The sequence below is a fragment of the Panthera uncia genome (assembly GCF_023721935.1).
Source record: "Panthera uncia isolate 11264 chromosome B3 unlocalized genomic scaffold, Puncia_PCG_1.0 HiC_scaffold_1, whole genome shotgun sequence".
In the NCBI taxonomy this organism is placed as follows: domain Eukaryota; kingdom Metazoa; phylum Chordata; class Mammalia; order Carnivora; family Felidae; genus Panthera; species Panthera uncia.
Window position 1 is genome coordinate 31,626,810 of NW_026057582.1, and position 14,136 is coordinate 31,640,945.

A 14,136-nucleotide genomic window follows, 5' to 3' on the forward strand; every position below is an offset into this window, starting at 1 on the left:
TTTTTTTGATGAAACTCAGGCTTAGGGAGATTAGATTAGAAACGTGAGTAAGTAGAAGAAACATGTGGGCTTCTTTATCTTTTGAGTTTCCACTTTTGATAGAGACATGGGCACAGAGAAATATTTCTGTAACACAGGATACACAGGAGCAAGAGCTATGATAGGTACCTGACCTGTGACTTCAGTGTTGGGAAAAAACAGAGTAGGAACTATGGAGAAGTAAAGTGCCCACTGCCTGTATGAATCTATTATTAGGGTAAAAAACTCCTTTGTGTCACTATTCATTAAAACAAAACAACAAAAACCCAAACCTTTATTTTTTTTGACTTTAACTTATAAGAGATTTGAATTTTTTAAAAAGATTTTAAATCATCTCTACACCCAAAGTGGGGCTTGAATTCACAATCCTAAGATCAAGAGTCCCATGCTCCAGTGACTGAGCCATCCATCCATCCTAAGATATAGAATTTAGATAACCATCCCAGGCCAGAGAATTCATAGTTGAAATAGGCAAATCATAAACACAGAACACAAGGCCACACTTAAGGGATCAGTTTGGTAGACAATGAAACACTTTGGAGGATGACACAGAACTTGATTTGGACCAACAATGAAAGAAAGAAGGAACCCAAGCAGCAGAGGCAACTTCTTTCTAGGGGAGGGAGAATAAATTTGACTTGGCTACTGTATCTTCTATTGATTTTTAAAATTACATTATAAAAGGAAACATGTTTCTGGCAAAAGGTCAAGTACTACAGGAAGGTGTAAAGTAAGAATTAAAATATAAGATATAAAATTTCTCGAGTCAACAAAACTAAAAGACAGTCTGTGTGGGAGAAGATATTTGCAAATGACATATTTAACAAGAGGTTAGTATCCTAAATCTATAAAGAACTTATCACACTCAACACCCAACAACTAAATAATCCAGTTAAGAAATGGGCAGAAAACATGAACAGATATTTTTCCAAAGAAGACATCTAGATGGCTAACAGACACATGAAAAGATGCTTAACATCACTTTCAGCAGGGAAATACAAATCAAAACCATGATTAGATACCACCTCACACAGGTCAGAATGGGCAAAATTAACAACACAGGAAGCAACAGGTGTTGGCGATGGTGTGGAGAAAAAGGAACTCTCATGCACTGTTGGTAGAAATGCAAACTTGTGCAGCCACTCTGGAAAACAGTATAGAAGGTCCTCAAAAAGTTAGAACTATCCTACGTTCCAGCAAGTGCACTACTAGGTATTTACCCAAAGGATACAGAAATACTGATTGAAATGGTCACGTGCACCCCAATGTTTAGAGCAGAATTATCAACAATAGCCATATTATGGAAACAGCCCAAATTCATTGACTGATGAATGGATAAAGATGTGTATATATTTATGTACAGTGGGATATTTACTCAGCCGTCAAAAAGAATGAAATATTACATTTGCAACAAGATGTATGGAGCTAGAGTGTATTATGCTAAGCGAAATAAGTCAGTCAGAGAAAGACAAATACCATATGATTTCACTCATGTGGAATTTAAGAAACGAAACAGATGAACATAGGGGAAGGGGGGAAAAAGAGAGGGAAGAAAACTATCAGAGACTCTTAACTATAGAGAACAAACTGAGGGTTGGTTGATGGAGGGAGAAGGGTGAGGGATGGGCTAAATGGGTGATCCATATTAAGGAGTGCCCTTATTGTGATGAGCACTGAGTGTTGTATGTAAGTGATTAATCACAAAATTCTACACTTGAAACCAATTTTACCACACATGTTAACTAAAATTTAAATAAAAAGCTTGAAATAAAAAATAAAATATAAAAGTTTCCCAATAATATAAACCCAAAAGAATTAAAAACAGAGACTTGAACAGATATTTGCACATCCATGTTCTTAGCTACATTATTCACAATAGCCAACAGGTGAAAACAACCCAAATGTCCATCAGTGGATGAATGGATAAACACAATATGGTGTGTGTGTATGTGTATAACAGAATATTAGCCTTAAAAAAGAATGGAATTCTGGTACATGCTATAGTATGGATGAACTTTGAAGATATTATGCAAAGTGAGTAAGATAGACACAGAAAGACAACTGTTGTATGGTTCCACTTGTATGAATTAGCTAGAACAGTTAAATTCACAGAGGCAGAAAGTAGAATGGTAGTTACTGAGGGCGGGGAAAGTTATTGTTTATTAGGTACAGAGTTTCAGTTTGGGATGATGTAAAGATTCTGGGGATGGATAGTGGTGATGGTTGCACAACAGTGCAAATACAAAGAATGTGCAAGTATACGGTGTAAGTATATAGAATTGTATACTTAAAATGGTTAGAATGGTAGATTTCATGTTTTATGAATTTTACCACAGTAAAAACGTCTCCCAACTCTAGTCTGGAGATGGTGTCCAGTATAAACAGTTTCTTTTATAGATATATAGATAGGCAAATACAAACATAGATATGCAAGTATGAGCATATTAGTTCTGCTCTTTGGGGGCACTCATTTAGGTGCTTGGAGACTCCACAGTAAATAAATTGACAAGGATCCTGCAGTCCTGGGGTTTTTAAAATTTTTGTTTTACACAGAATGCATTTTGGTACACATACTGTTTTACACCTTATCTTCCCCCTGCACAAAGACCTTTGGACATCTTTCCAAGTTCTAGATTTACTGATTTCATGGCTGCATGGTATGCCCTTGTATGGGTGTGCTATAATTTGTGGCTGTTGTATTGAATGGAGAAGGGGAAGAAGAGGAATAGAGATTGCTGTGGTTTGCTGCTCATGTTTGCCCCTGTTGTAACTTAATTTTTATTAGGAGACTAATATAGGCTTGTTATAAAAAGTGAGGGGGTGCCAAATAAATAAAAGTAAGAACCCTCCAATCTGTTCTTTTTATTTTAATCCTGTTTCCTGGAAATAATAACCACTCTTAACCATTGTTAACACGTAACAGTTATTCATCCTTCCAGACATTTTTAATGCATCTGCAAAAATAAAAAATACATAGAACATACATAATTATCATCCTCTAGGAGCTGGCTCATGCAGTACAATACTGCTCATTTAATTCAGACTGTTGTAAGTTTTGCAAAGGAAAAGAGCTGGACCTGGGCTTCATGAGAGCTAGGCTCTGTCTAGATCCTGCTGTGACAGTCAATTCCTTAGTTATCATTTGTATGCTGTCCCATATTCAATGAAATCACATCAAGGAGAGTGCTTTGAAAACTAGTATGCTAGAAATATTACCATGGAGTTCCTTGGTTGCAAGCATTAGAAACCAGCTCACCTTCTGTTAGGTAAGAAAAGGTTGCCGGGAACATAAGTAGAAGGATTTTAGGTAGCAAGCAAAGATATATTTAAACAACTGAGTCTCTGGAAAGTCAGGAATAGAGTGGCTTTGAGGGTTTCAATATCAGTGTTTATCCCTTTCCATATGTCTGTTCAAGATTTAATTCCTGGGGAAAAGTGAGTGGCTTAGAGACCATGTATCTCCCGATGGTTAAGGCGGTAGAGTCCTGGGTTTATGTGCCCCATCAGTATCTCACAGAGTCGGGGAGTTGCAGTTTTGGAAGGGATAGAGTTCAAGGCTGGCAAAACTGAGTGTCAGCCTTGAAGTGTCAGCCATTTTAACCCTAGATTCTTATTCCCCTCTCAAGGAGGAGATGACCGTCGGGTTCTGCTATGGCACATGGAACAAGCTATCCACTCGAGAGTCAAGCCCATACAGCTGAAAGGAGAGCACCATTCCAACATTTTTTGCCTGGCTTTCAACAGTGGGAACACCAAAGTATTCTCTGGAGGTGAGAAGAAGGGAGACTTCCACCCTAGGAAATTCACTGTGGCTGAGATTTTAGATGGAAGAGTCCAAAAAGTAGCCTTGTTTTTCTTCCTTTATTTCACTGAGCTATAGAAATGGTTTCCCATAGCTTGTCTTCTCTGCATTACAGCAGTTTAGACATGTATGTGAGAGTAATTCCTCCTTCCTTCCCTCCTTTCTTCTGTTCTTTTGATCCTTTACTCTCATTCTTTCTGTTTTTTTTGATAGAAAATTTTTTACATTGCAATGTGGCATACAGAAACATGCACACAATTAAAATAGTACTTAACCTTATTATGTGTGGTACATTCTGATTTTTTAAAAATTCTATTTCATTTTTAAAGATATTTTTTAAATGTTTATTTTGAAGAGAGAGAGAGAGAGAGAGAGAGAGAGAGAGAGAGAGGATCCCAAGCAGGCTCCTCACTGTAAGCCTGGAGCCTGACAGGGGCTCGAACCCACAGCTGTGAGATCATAATCTGAACAGAAATCTAGAGCCAAAAGCTTACCTGACTGGGACACCCAGGCACCCCTCGTTTTTAAAGATCTTAAAGGTTGTAACTCAAACTGATGTTGTGATCCATGGGTGGCTCCTGTTTGAAAAACATTGTGTTAGGGTACAATTGGAATGGCCTGTGCTCAAGCCAGCCTCTTGGTGATGGCTTTCATCAACCACACTCCTTTCTGAGCACTGCATTTCTAACCCTGACATCCCTTTTGCACTGCAGATTTTCACATGGAATATCTACCTATGTGTTCTAAAAGCAATTTAAGTACAGCAAATCTAAAACCAAGATTATTAGTCTTCTTCTCCTGCACAAATACTTCCTCTTGTTCCCTGGATTCCCTTTCTCAGTTATTATCAGTGTTCACCTAATGATTCAAGCTATTAGGTTTAAACTTTAAGAAACTGCTTATATTGAAGCACTTTCTTAAAAGGTTTTTTATTTTTATTTATTCGTGGCGAGGAGGGGCAAACAGAGGGGGAGAGAATTTCAAGCAGGCTCCATACTGTCAGCGCAGAGCCAGATGCAGGGCTCAAACTCACAAACCATTGAGATTACGGCTTGAGCTGAAATCAAGAGTCAGGTATTTCACCAGCTGAGCCACCCAAGTGCCCCTGATATCAAGCACTTTTAACTTACAAAAAAATGACAGTTTCACCTGGTTCAGTCTAATAGAAATCTTGAAGTCATCCTCAAACCTTCCTTTCTTTCATTCACGTATCTTGTGACTCACCAACTAGACTTAGAAGCTTCTCATATTCATCCTTTTAGTTTCTGCTCTCTTTCCTTACCCACTGCACTGGTTCAGGCCCTCATCTTTGACCCGGACTATTGCAGTGGCCTTTGTGATTTCTGCAACGTCTCTAGCCCTCCTGATTTGTCACTTATACAAGTTTTCTTTTAAAAATAAAGTTTAACCATGTGAACCTCTGACCCTACAGTGTCCACAGGATAAAGTCTAAACTTCAGTCTACCTCTCTAGCCTCACTTCCCTCCCCCGCATCATGTACTCTAGCCCACTACACCACTTGCCACCTTTGGTGCCCTTGTATTGTTTGCTCTTGCTGTTCTGTCACGGGTCATGATTAATTGTCCGGTCCCCCCAATTCCCCTGAATCTTCCATTGGTAAGAGTTTTGAGTTATTAGAGTTTCTGTTCAAATGTCTCCTTCCCTATAAAAACATTGACGTCTTCTGCCATGTACTGTCAACCTGCTCCTGAAGGAAATAATTGCTCCTTTGTCTGTGTCCCCATTGTAGAGCATATCACTATAACAAGATAACCCATTTTGTCACTGTTTGTGTAGCTGGACTGGGAGTTCCTCAAGGGTCAGGCAGAATCTGCTCTTCCCGTATCCCTAGCCCCTCAGCTGTTCCTGTTGCCTAAAAGGCATTAGTATGGTTTTGATTTACTCGGTGTGCACCCACGACAGAGTTTGTGGCCAGGGCTTTAAGATGACCTGGGCCACATCTACCACTACTTTTACTTTCTGTTTAAGTGCCTGTTGGCTGTGCTTTCAGCGTGGAGTGGGAATTTTTTTACTTTTGTCTTTTCATAAGGTTTTTATGTTTGGCTATATAAACTACAGGACTACACATAATCGTGAATGTAGTATTTGTAGATTCCTTAATGGAATAAAAGAAAAATGCAAGAGAAAAAAGATGTGGATAAAAACTTTCCTACCATTTATAACCCTACAATCATCACATTTTAATGGCTGTAAAAATGATAAGGATATGAATAGTAGCAAACACTTATTGGGAGATTACTAAGTGCTCAGCCCTACTCTGAATGGTTTTACAAATCTACTCTTATCATTGCAATAATCCTATGAAGTACGTACAGTTATTATCCCTATCTTATAGGTGAAAACTGAGGCATAGAATATCTGTATTCCAAGTCTCACAGTTGAGTGTTTTGCTTAATTAAAAAAAAAAAAGCTAGATTGGATGAATGAATTAATTTACCCATGATCATTTATTCATTTTCTTAATGGCCATAGTTTTGTTGTTGTTGCAATGGCTGTTTTATATATATATATATTTGTATTTATATATATATATATATATATATATATATAAAATATATAAAAATATATTTTTTCAATTGAATAATTCATTTTGGAAACTCATTATGTTATACCTAGTTGCTACAAGGCTTTCAAAAATTCTTTATAAGAATATCCTAGCCGTGGGGCACCTGGGTGGCTCAGTTGGTTAAGCGTCTGACTCTTGATTTTGGCTCAGGTCATGATTTCTTGGTCATGAGATTGAGCCCTGTGTCCAGCGTGGAGTCTACTTAAGATTCTCTCGCTCTCTCTCTCTCCCCCTCTCTCCCCCCACCCCTCTTGCTTGCATGCATGCTCTCTCTCTTCTCTCTCTCAAAGAAAAAAAAGAATATCCTATCCTTCTGAAATTAGTCTTACAAAGCTTTTTTTTTCGTAATTAATATTCCTGCTTTGTATTAACATTGACTTTGTTCATATGTTTTCTGAAAACTTTAAAATTTTATGTTGTAATATGGACAGGGAGCACTTTGCAGGAATTTTCAAATGTCTGCTTTTCTCCCTTACAGGAAATGATGAACAAGTTATCCTCCATGATGTTGAAAGGTAAATAGATTGTTGGTATGTGAAGGTGACTGGCTCTGTTTCTCATATGAAGAGAGGCAAATTCTCTTTACACCAATGTTGTTTTGAAAAACAATTTGGATTTTAAAAAAAGAAAAGGGTTTATAAATTTGGAATGAACTTATACTTTTTAGGTGAAAATTTAAAGGGAGAGATTGGAAGAGAAGGAAACAACAACATAATAATGACTAATCTTTATGTGCTGGGTACTATTCTAGGTGCTTTGTATGTATTAATCAGTTTAACCCTCAAAATAATTTTGTGAAGCAATACTATTATGGTCTCACTGCAGATGAGGAAACTGAGGTGTAGGGATGTTAGATAACATAAGGTCAGGTGGTGGTGCTAGGATCTGAACTTAGACAGCTTGGCCTCAGAGCCATGCTCATGCTTACCATACCAGACTGCCAGATCAACCCTCTTCTACCCCTGCTGACATCAGACCTGGCTGCTTTAAAGTTTTCCCTTGTTTTTGGAAATCAGCCACCACCTCCAAATCTGTACAGAAGCAGATGCATTCTGCAATAAGTGAAAACACTAAATTCATCTCTTGAGTTACTTTCAAATATGCGTATTTAGTGCAAAAAGCAAACTTACCATGAAATCTATAGAAAGTTTTTCTAATAGAACTTTTATTTAAAAAAACTTTTTTTGGTATTCATTTATTTTTGAGAGAGAGACCGAGCATGAGTGGGGGAGGGAGTCAGAGAAAGAGGGAGACACAGAATCGGAAGCAGGCTCTAGGCTCTGAGCTGTCAGCACATAGCCCGACGCGGGGCTCGAACTCACGAACTGTGAGATCATGACTTGAGTTGAAGTTGGACTCTTAACTGACTGAGCCATCCAGGGGCCCCAGAAGAGTTTTTGTTTTTTACCTGAAATTCAGTACCTACTTTCTAAGGAAATACAATCTCCTTTGGGTTTCACTAGATTGACTTTCTACTGGAAATGAGAGAGAACCCTACCTGAGGAACTCTGGGGCTGGGACTCTGCACTCTGCATGTGCATGTGTGTGCCTGTGTGCCTCTCTCTGCTCTCTGTCTCTCAGCAGCGAGACCTTGGATGTGTTTGCTCACGAAGATGCAGTATATGGCTTGTCGGTGAGCCCCGTGAATGACAACATTTTTGCCAGCTCCTCAGATGATGGCCGGGTTCTTATCTGGGACATCCGGGAGTCCCCCCATGGAGGTAGGGTCAAAGGGCTGTTGGACTGTGTTGAAGAATTTGATGTCGAGTTCATTCAGATCCAGTTGACGACCTGAGTAACCTGAGTGGGAGAGATGGGAAGGGAGAGGAAACTCTTGGGCTGGGGCATAGATGTGTGTCTCTGGAGGTCCCATCCTACCCCTTAGCAGTCAGAAGTGAGGCACCTTTCTCAGTCCTCCTTGAGCCACTTGTGAGTCTCCACAAACCCTTGGACAGTAAGCACCACAGCACCTTGGAACTTAATGGCCCCAGGGGATAGAGATGCAATTCTTCATTGTAGAGAGTAGCTACCAAAGGCCAGCTCTGTGTGTGGTGCTGACATGCACAGAGTCTTGGTTATTTACAGAGAACAGGTGTGTTATACACTTGCATCCTAATTTCAGATGTGTGTATAGAAACTGAAAGTGATGGCAAATACTCTCTGTGTAAGGGGGATTGTCCAGGTGAGCTCCTCCTCCAAATGTGCTCTTTGAGCTTCTGAAGTATAAGAATGAAGAATTGTTTTGTTGAATTTCTCTGATGTTTTTCAGGAAATGCATCATTTCTGCTCATTTCCTGAATAGAAAGTTCACTCTGTAACTCTGCCTGTCTTCAAAGACTCTTTCCTCCAGCTGTACCCTCAGTCACCCCTGTGCCCACATTTAGTGCAGTTTTGTCAAGATCATAACCTGTGTACACAGAATTGCTTTCCTGCCTGTCTTGTCTGACAGGATCTGGATCTTTTTCTTATTCTATATTCAGAGCATTTTAACATGCTGGGCTGTGCCCCATTATTGAGATTCGGGCTATAAGAGAAGCTTGTTCTTAGGGTCAGGAAGATAAGGTAGCTCCAAGGAGCAACTGTGGCTGGGTCCCCATGTCCTAGGTAGGTGAAATTCTCCTTTCTCTGCACTGCCCGCTGGCTGAGATGACTGAGCGCCCCAGTCCAGAGGCTTGTGCAGTGTCCCATGTGATATCCGACACTGCGGAGTGCGGTCTGTTGCTTCTAAACAACTTCCACAGGAATATATCCTTCTGGGTAGCAGGGCGATTCATTCCTTCCTCACCTGGAGCCAGCTAGTCTGTGCAGAGGGCTGCAGGGTTTCTAAGTGAAGTTGATTAGAAGCTGGCTGGACGCAAGAGTTCAAGTATTAGGTGCTTTTTAAAAATATTACAATCCTGGGAATGAAATCATAAAATTCTAGACTGAGGCTATTTTCCTCTCAATTTAGAGAGCAATTTAGAGAGAAGGGAAGACTGCTATTATGTTTCATCATCTTCATTTTTCTCATTGTTTTGCTTTGTCTTCATTGAATTTTTGCGTAGTTGAAAACTTTTAATTTCTAAAACTAATAAATTTGGACTAAGGTACAATAATCCTACCAGTAATTGGTTGTAAATTTTTTCAGCTCATGTGGAATTCAATTTTACTTACTGTTAAATAGCTTACCTTCCCAGTTCCTGTAACCATTTCTGTTTTGTCACAGGATCTGAAGAGGTGTAATGCTCAGTGTTTCTGAGTATTATAGCTTTAAGTTTGTATGTGCTAGAGTTGCTGTTTTCAGACTTTGCATGCAGAAAGTATGTGCTAGTCCTTGTTGGAGCCTTGTGAGTAGGGGTGACTGCTGGGGTGATGGACTACTTTGGGGCTCTGGCTACTAGGACAGTTACTATAGGGTGTGATTCTCCTCAATCACATTCCTGCTTTGCCTGCCTCTGGCCCAGAGGTGCTGAATGAGCTATGGGGCTGATTGTCATTTCTCTATTCACAGAGCCCTTCTGCCTCGCAAACTATCCATCAGCCTTTCACAGTGTCATGTTTAACCCTGTGGAGCCCAGGTTGTTGGCCACAGCCAATTCAAAGGAAGGAGTGGGACTCTGGGATATTCGAAAACCTCAGAGGTGAGCCCCATTTATTCATATGGTGTTAAAACTTCCCCCACCTCAGCTCTCAGGTAATGTGATCAACCAGCAAGGGTTGTGAGAACCTGTTTGGCTGTTGATCTCAGTTGGACATCTCTTAACATATACTGGTGCCTGTGAAGCCAGGGGAGCCCTGTCCCCAAGAGACAGGCAGTGTGAGAAATCCACACTCCTTGCTAAGGGAGTCGTAAATTGTAATTTGACTCTAGACAAGTCAATTAAAGGCAAATAGATGAACTAGTGAGAACCTCCCTTCAGTACTGCCTTATATCTTTAGGCCCAGTGTTCCCCAGATGCCTGGGAGCTCTTGTGGGGGGGGGGGGGCGGAACGGAGGAGATGGAGGGGAAGAATGTGTCAAACTCATGGCCACCGAACCATGGACTCTTAATTCCAGGCTGCAGGGTTTTCCAAATGAGCTTCAGGAGAACAGTGAATCCCCCAAATTGTGTGGAAATTGTATTATGTACCCACCTAAGTGCATTTTTCTGTGACGGGAGTTTGCTTTTTTTCAGTTTCTCAACCAGACTAGTGGTTAAAACAATAAAGGTTAAGAGCTGCTATAGTGTTGGGAACCTAATGTGTTTCGCCTTCTCTTTGCTTTATTAAAAGAGTACACTTAGGACGATCTTCAACTGATGGTACAAATCATTAATAGAAGCATTTCAGGCATCATTAAGGGAAATGTGTGGATGGGTTCAAATAGGAGGCTCTTTAATGTTCTTTAAATCCCATGTGTGAGGGACAACCTTTTATGGCACCTATACTTAAAGCTAGCCTTGCTCCTCTGGATATTCTGCATGGAGGTAACTTCCTACTTTGTAAAGCAATATTGCAGAAGAATATCATGGAAAGTAAGAGAGGTTATGATTTATTTCACAGGCCTCAAATGAAGGGAGCAATTAAGTACAGAGGATTATCTCCCTTGGTGATTTTTAGTTCTAGCTCATTCTCTCCATGGGGCAGTCAGAGGGAGCTAGAACTATTGCAGCAGATCTGTATAGCTCAGAGGGGTGCTCCTGGTGTTGAGCAGGGCTCCCTGAGTTTCCTTAGAGTAGCAGACATTTCTCCTGCCCTCTCTGGTGCATACACACCCAGCCCTTGCTTTCTCACCCTACTGAAATGCATATAGTGGCAGGACCCCTAGTGTGCCTTTGCACTGTGTGCGCTGTGTGCTCTCTGCCTTTGTTTCCCTGTGTTCAGCTGTAACAATCTCTGCTACTTAAGACTCTTTAGAATAATTGTTCTGGGGAAAAAAAGAATAATTATTCTGCCTTAACCATATTAATAAGGGGCAGAATTTGGGCTAACTATGTCAGCCTTCTCCCAACCTACTACCCTCCATACTTACCATTGTAATGAATAGCTAGTAACTGGAATGAGGCCCTCAGCTATTCATCCCCAGTGGAAAGCTTGAATAGTGCATGCTGTCCTGCAGTATCTTGAAAGAAGAGGAAGGGTTAAGTGTTTTAATCCTCCTCCTGATTTTCTCCCAGCAGTTTCCTACTGTGTGTTGTAGTTGGGTTCTCTTCCCCTTTCTACTTGTCTTCTCACTAAACATGGCTTCTTTAAAAAAAAAAAAAAAAAAAAACCAAATGTCTGGGGCACCTGGGTGGCTCAGTTGGTTAAGTGACCAACTCTCGATTTTGGCTCAAGTCACGGTCTTATAGTTCATAAGTTTGAGCACTGCATTGGGCTCCACACTGACAGCGCGAGCCTGCTTGGGATTCTTTCTCCTCCTCCCCCCCACCCCCAAATAAATAAACTTTAAAATAGATAAAATCTAAGTGAAATTATTGTTTTATTTTAAAGTAACACTTATTAGATTTAAGGTTTATATCAAGAGAAGTGTAATGAAACAAAAAAAGAAAAAAAAATCCTATCTCCAGATTATCTCTGTTACTTATAATTTCTACATGTTTGTACATCAGTACAGTTCTCCTTCTTGGTCTCTAGTCCTCTCCAAAGGTAACTGTAGCAGTTCCTTATATCTTTCCAGAACGTAATTTCTTTTTTAAGTGTATTTATTTAGAGAGAAAGTGAGAGTGTGTGTGCACGTGCATGCTTGAGTGGGGGAGGGGCAAAGAGAGTGAGAGAGACAATCCCAAGCAGGCTCTGAGCTGTCAGGGCAGAGCCCAATGCCAGGCTCGATCCCACGAACTGTGAGATCATGACCTGAGCCTAAACCAAGAATTGGACGCTTAACCAACTGAGCCACCCAGGCACCTCTGTTTTTAATTTTATATTTTATATTTTTATATTTTTATATTTTTATATTTTTATAAAAATATTTTATATTTTTAATAAAAATTGTTACATTGTCCTGCCACCACCAAAGCTGCACTGATTTACAAACCTACCAACTATGCATGCGACTACACATTTGTCCAGACCCTTACCAACACTTACACTGTCTTATGAGGGGAAAGATTATCTTCTTGTTTTGATTACTTCTTTAGTTATGAATTAGGTTATATGGTTTCTTGGGGAACCTGTAGTTTTCAAAGCCCATATGGGAGAAAAATCATCTAATAAGGCTAATTGGTGATCTTGACTGATTCCTTTCTTGGAATAAAAAGAGGAGCACAGTGGGCTAGGATGTTTTTATTTGTTATTTTTCTATACTTCTAAGATTCTGTGTGGTTCTATGGGTGTGAGGTAGACAAAGGACATGAAATAATCTTGGGTTCCTGTTCTTCATCCACTGGTTTTTTGGGATTGAATTACAGATCTTTTCTGTTTGAATTCTCTTAGTACGAATTGGTGTGGGAGAGGAAGAGAAGGGTCTTTGTCTTTTCCATGCAGGATTAGTTATGCTGAGTTGCAATACATGATTTGTCTCCTCAACACAGCTGCCTAGAAACCCCAACCTAGATCCTGGGGCAAATCTGAATCCCCTGGGAGGACAACCCTAGACCTAAGTAGATCTATTCCAAGGGATACTTAAAGTCTACAGAGAGATTTTAGGGAATTTGAAACTCTCAAAATTGCAGGTAAAGTTGTGTGTGCTTGTGTATCTGACTGAGCACATATGGCAATTTTTCGAGGGGTTGGAAGAGAGCTTTTACTAGGTTCTCATAAGAGACATTTGACCCCCAAGAGGATAAATGTTGCTCAGTGTTCTAACGATTCTAGATTTAGAACCTACTGTGGTTCCTTAGCATGCTTGTAAGTAATTTTCAGCCTACTAAAGCTTGGGCTTGTGAGTGAATTCTGGGCCTCCTAGAAACAAATATAATCTTCATAGCTCAATAAGGGGGCCTCACACTGAACATTTTTTCTTCCTGGCTTAACCTATGGATTATTCAGTGCTGGAATGGTTTCTCAGACCTACCCCAAGCCTAAGCTGTACCTCTTTACTTTAGTCTGTAGGCATGTGAGTGGGATCACATGTGTCCTGCTTCTGCCTTGAAATAAGCTGATTAAAGGGCTGGCTAGTCGAATAAAATGTTAGCTTTAGAGGGGACTTCAGTTATCATCTGATCTGACTTCTTCACATACATTGCAGCAAGGTAAGGTGAGGCAGAAGCTCTTTTGATGGTTTAGAGTGTACGATCTGAAGCCATCATACCGGTTACACATCCAGGCAGTGTACCTTAGTAGCTATATAATCTTGAAAGTTACTTCACCTCTCAATGCCTCATAATAATAAATAATAGCTAACATTTATTAAGCATTTCTTACAAGGGATAATGACAGACATATGAATAGTTCTTTGTTTAGTCCTTATGACAGCCCTATGAGGTAGGTTCTATTCCTGTTTTAATGATAAGGAAACCAAGGCACAGAGTTGAAGTAGCCTGTGTGTGTATATTGGTGTATCATGTCCACCCCCTCCCTTTTGAAGCAAATAAGGTCCTTGTATATTCTAGTTTTCTTTCATCTATGCCCCCTTGCAATAGACCTTTGTCAGGATTCCTCCCCCGATTTTTCCAGTACAGACATGTCTAACTCTAAAGTCTGAGTCTTTTAGATGTTCTGTCTCTAAAAGTTAAATCCTTTTTCACTGTCTCCTGGCCTAGCCTCTGTCTACATGCTAGCTTTCTAAGTTTCTTGTTATTTCTAATCC

The 14,136-nt window shown here is 40.0% G+C and overlaps 1 protein-coding gene across 5 annotated transcripts in view; it reads left to right on the forward strand.

Annotated features, from left to right (window-relative positions):
• The window catches only part of DCAF5 (DDB1 and CUL4 associated factor 5), a 103,848-nt gene that overhangs the window by 25,475 nt on the left and 64,237 nt on the right, over positions 1 to 14,136 (forward strand). For 4 of the 5 annotated variants that reach the window (XM_049612583.1, XM_049612585.1, XM_049612587.1 and 1 more), the window contains exons 2-5: positions 3,666 to 3,809; positions 6,907 to 6,943; positions 8,010 to 8,149; positions 9,919 to 10,048. In XM_049612583.1, coding sequence (XP_049468540.1) covers positions 3,666 to 3,809; positions 6,907 to 6,943; positions 8,010 to 8,149; positions 9,919 to 10,048 — 451 coding nt within the window. The remainder of the gene's footprint in view (positions 1 to 3,665; positions 3,810 to 6,906; positions 6,944 to 8,009; positions 8,150 to 9,918; positions 10,049 to 14,136) is intronic. The other variant, XM_049612584.1, reaches the window with a different exon arrangement.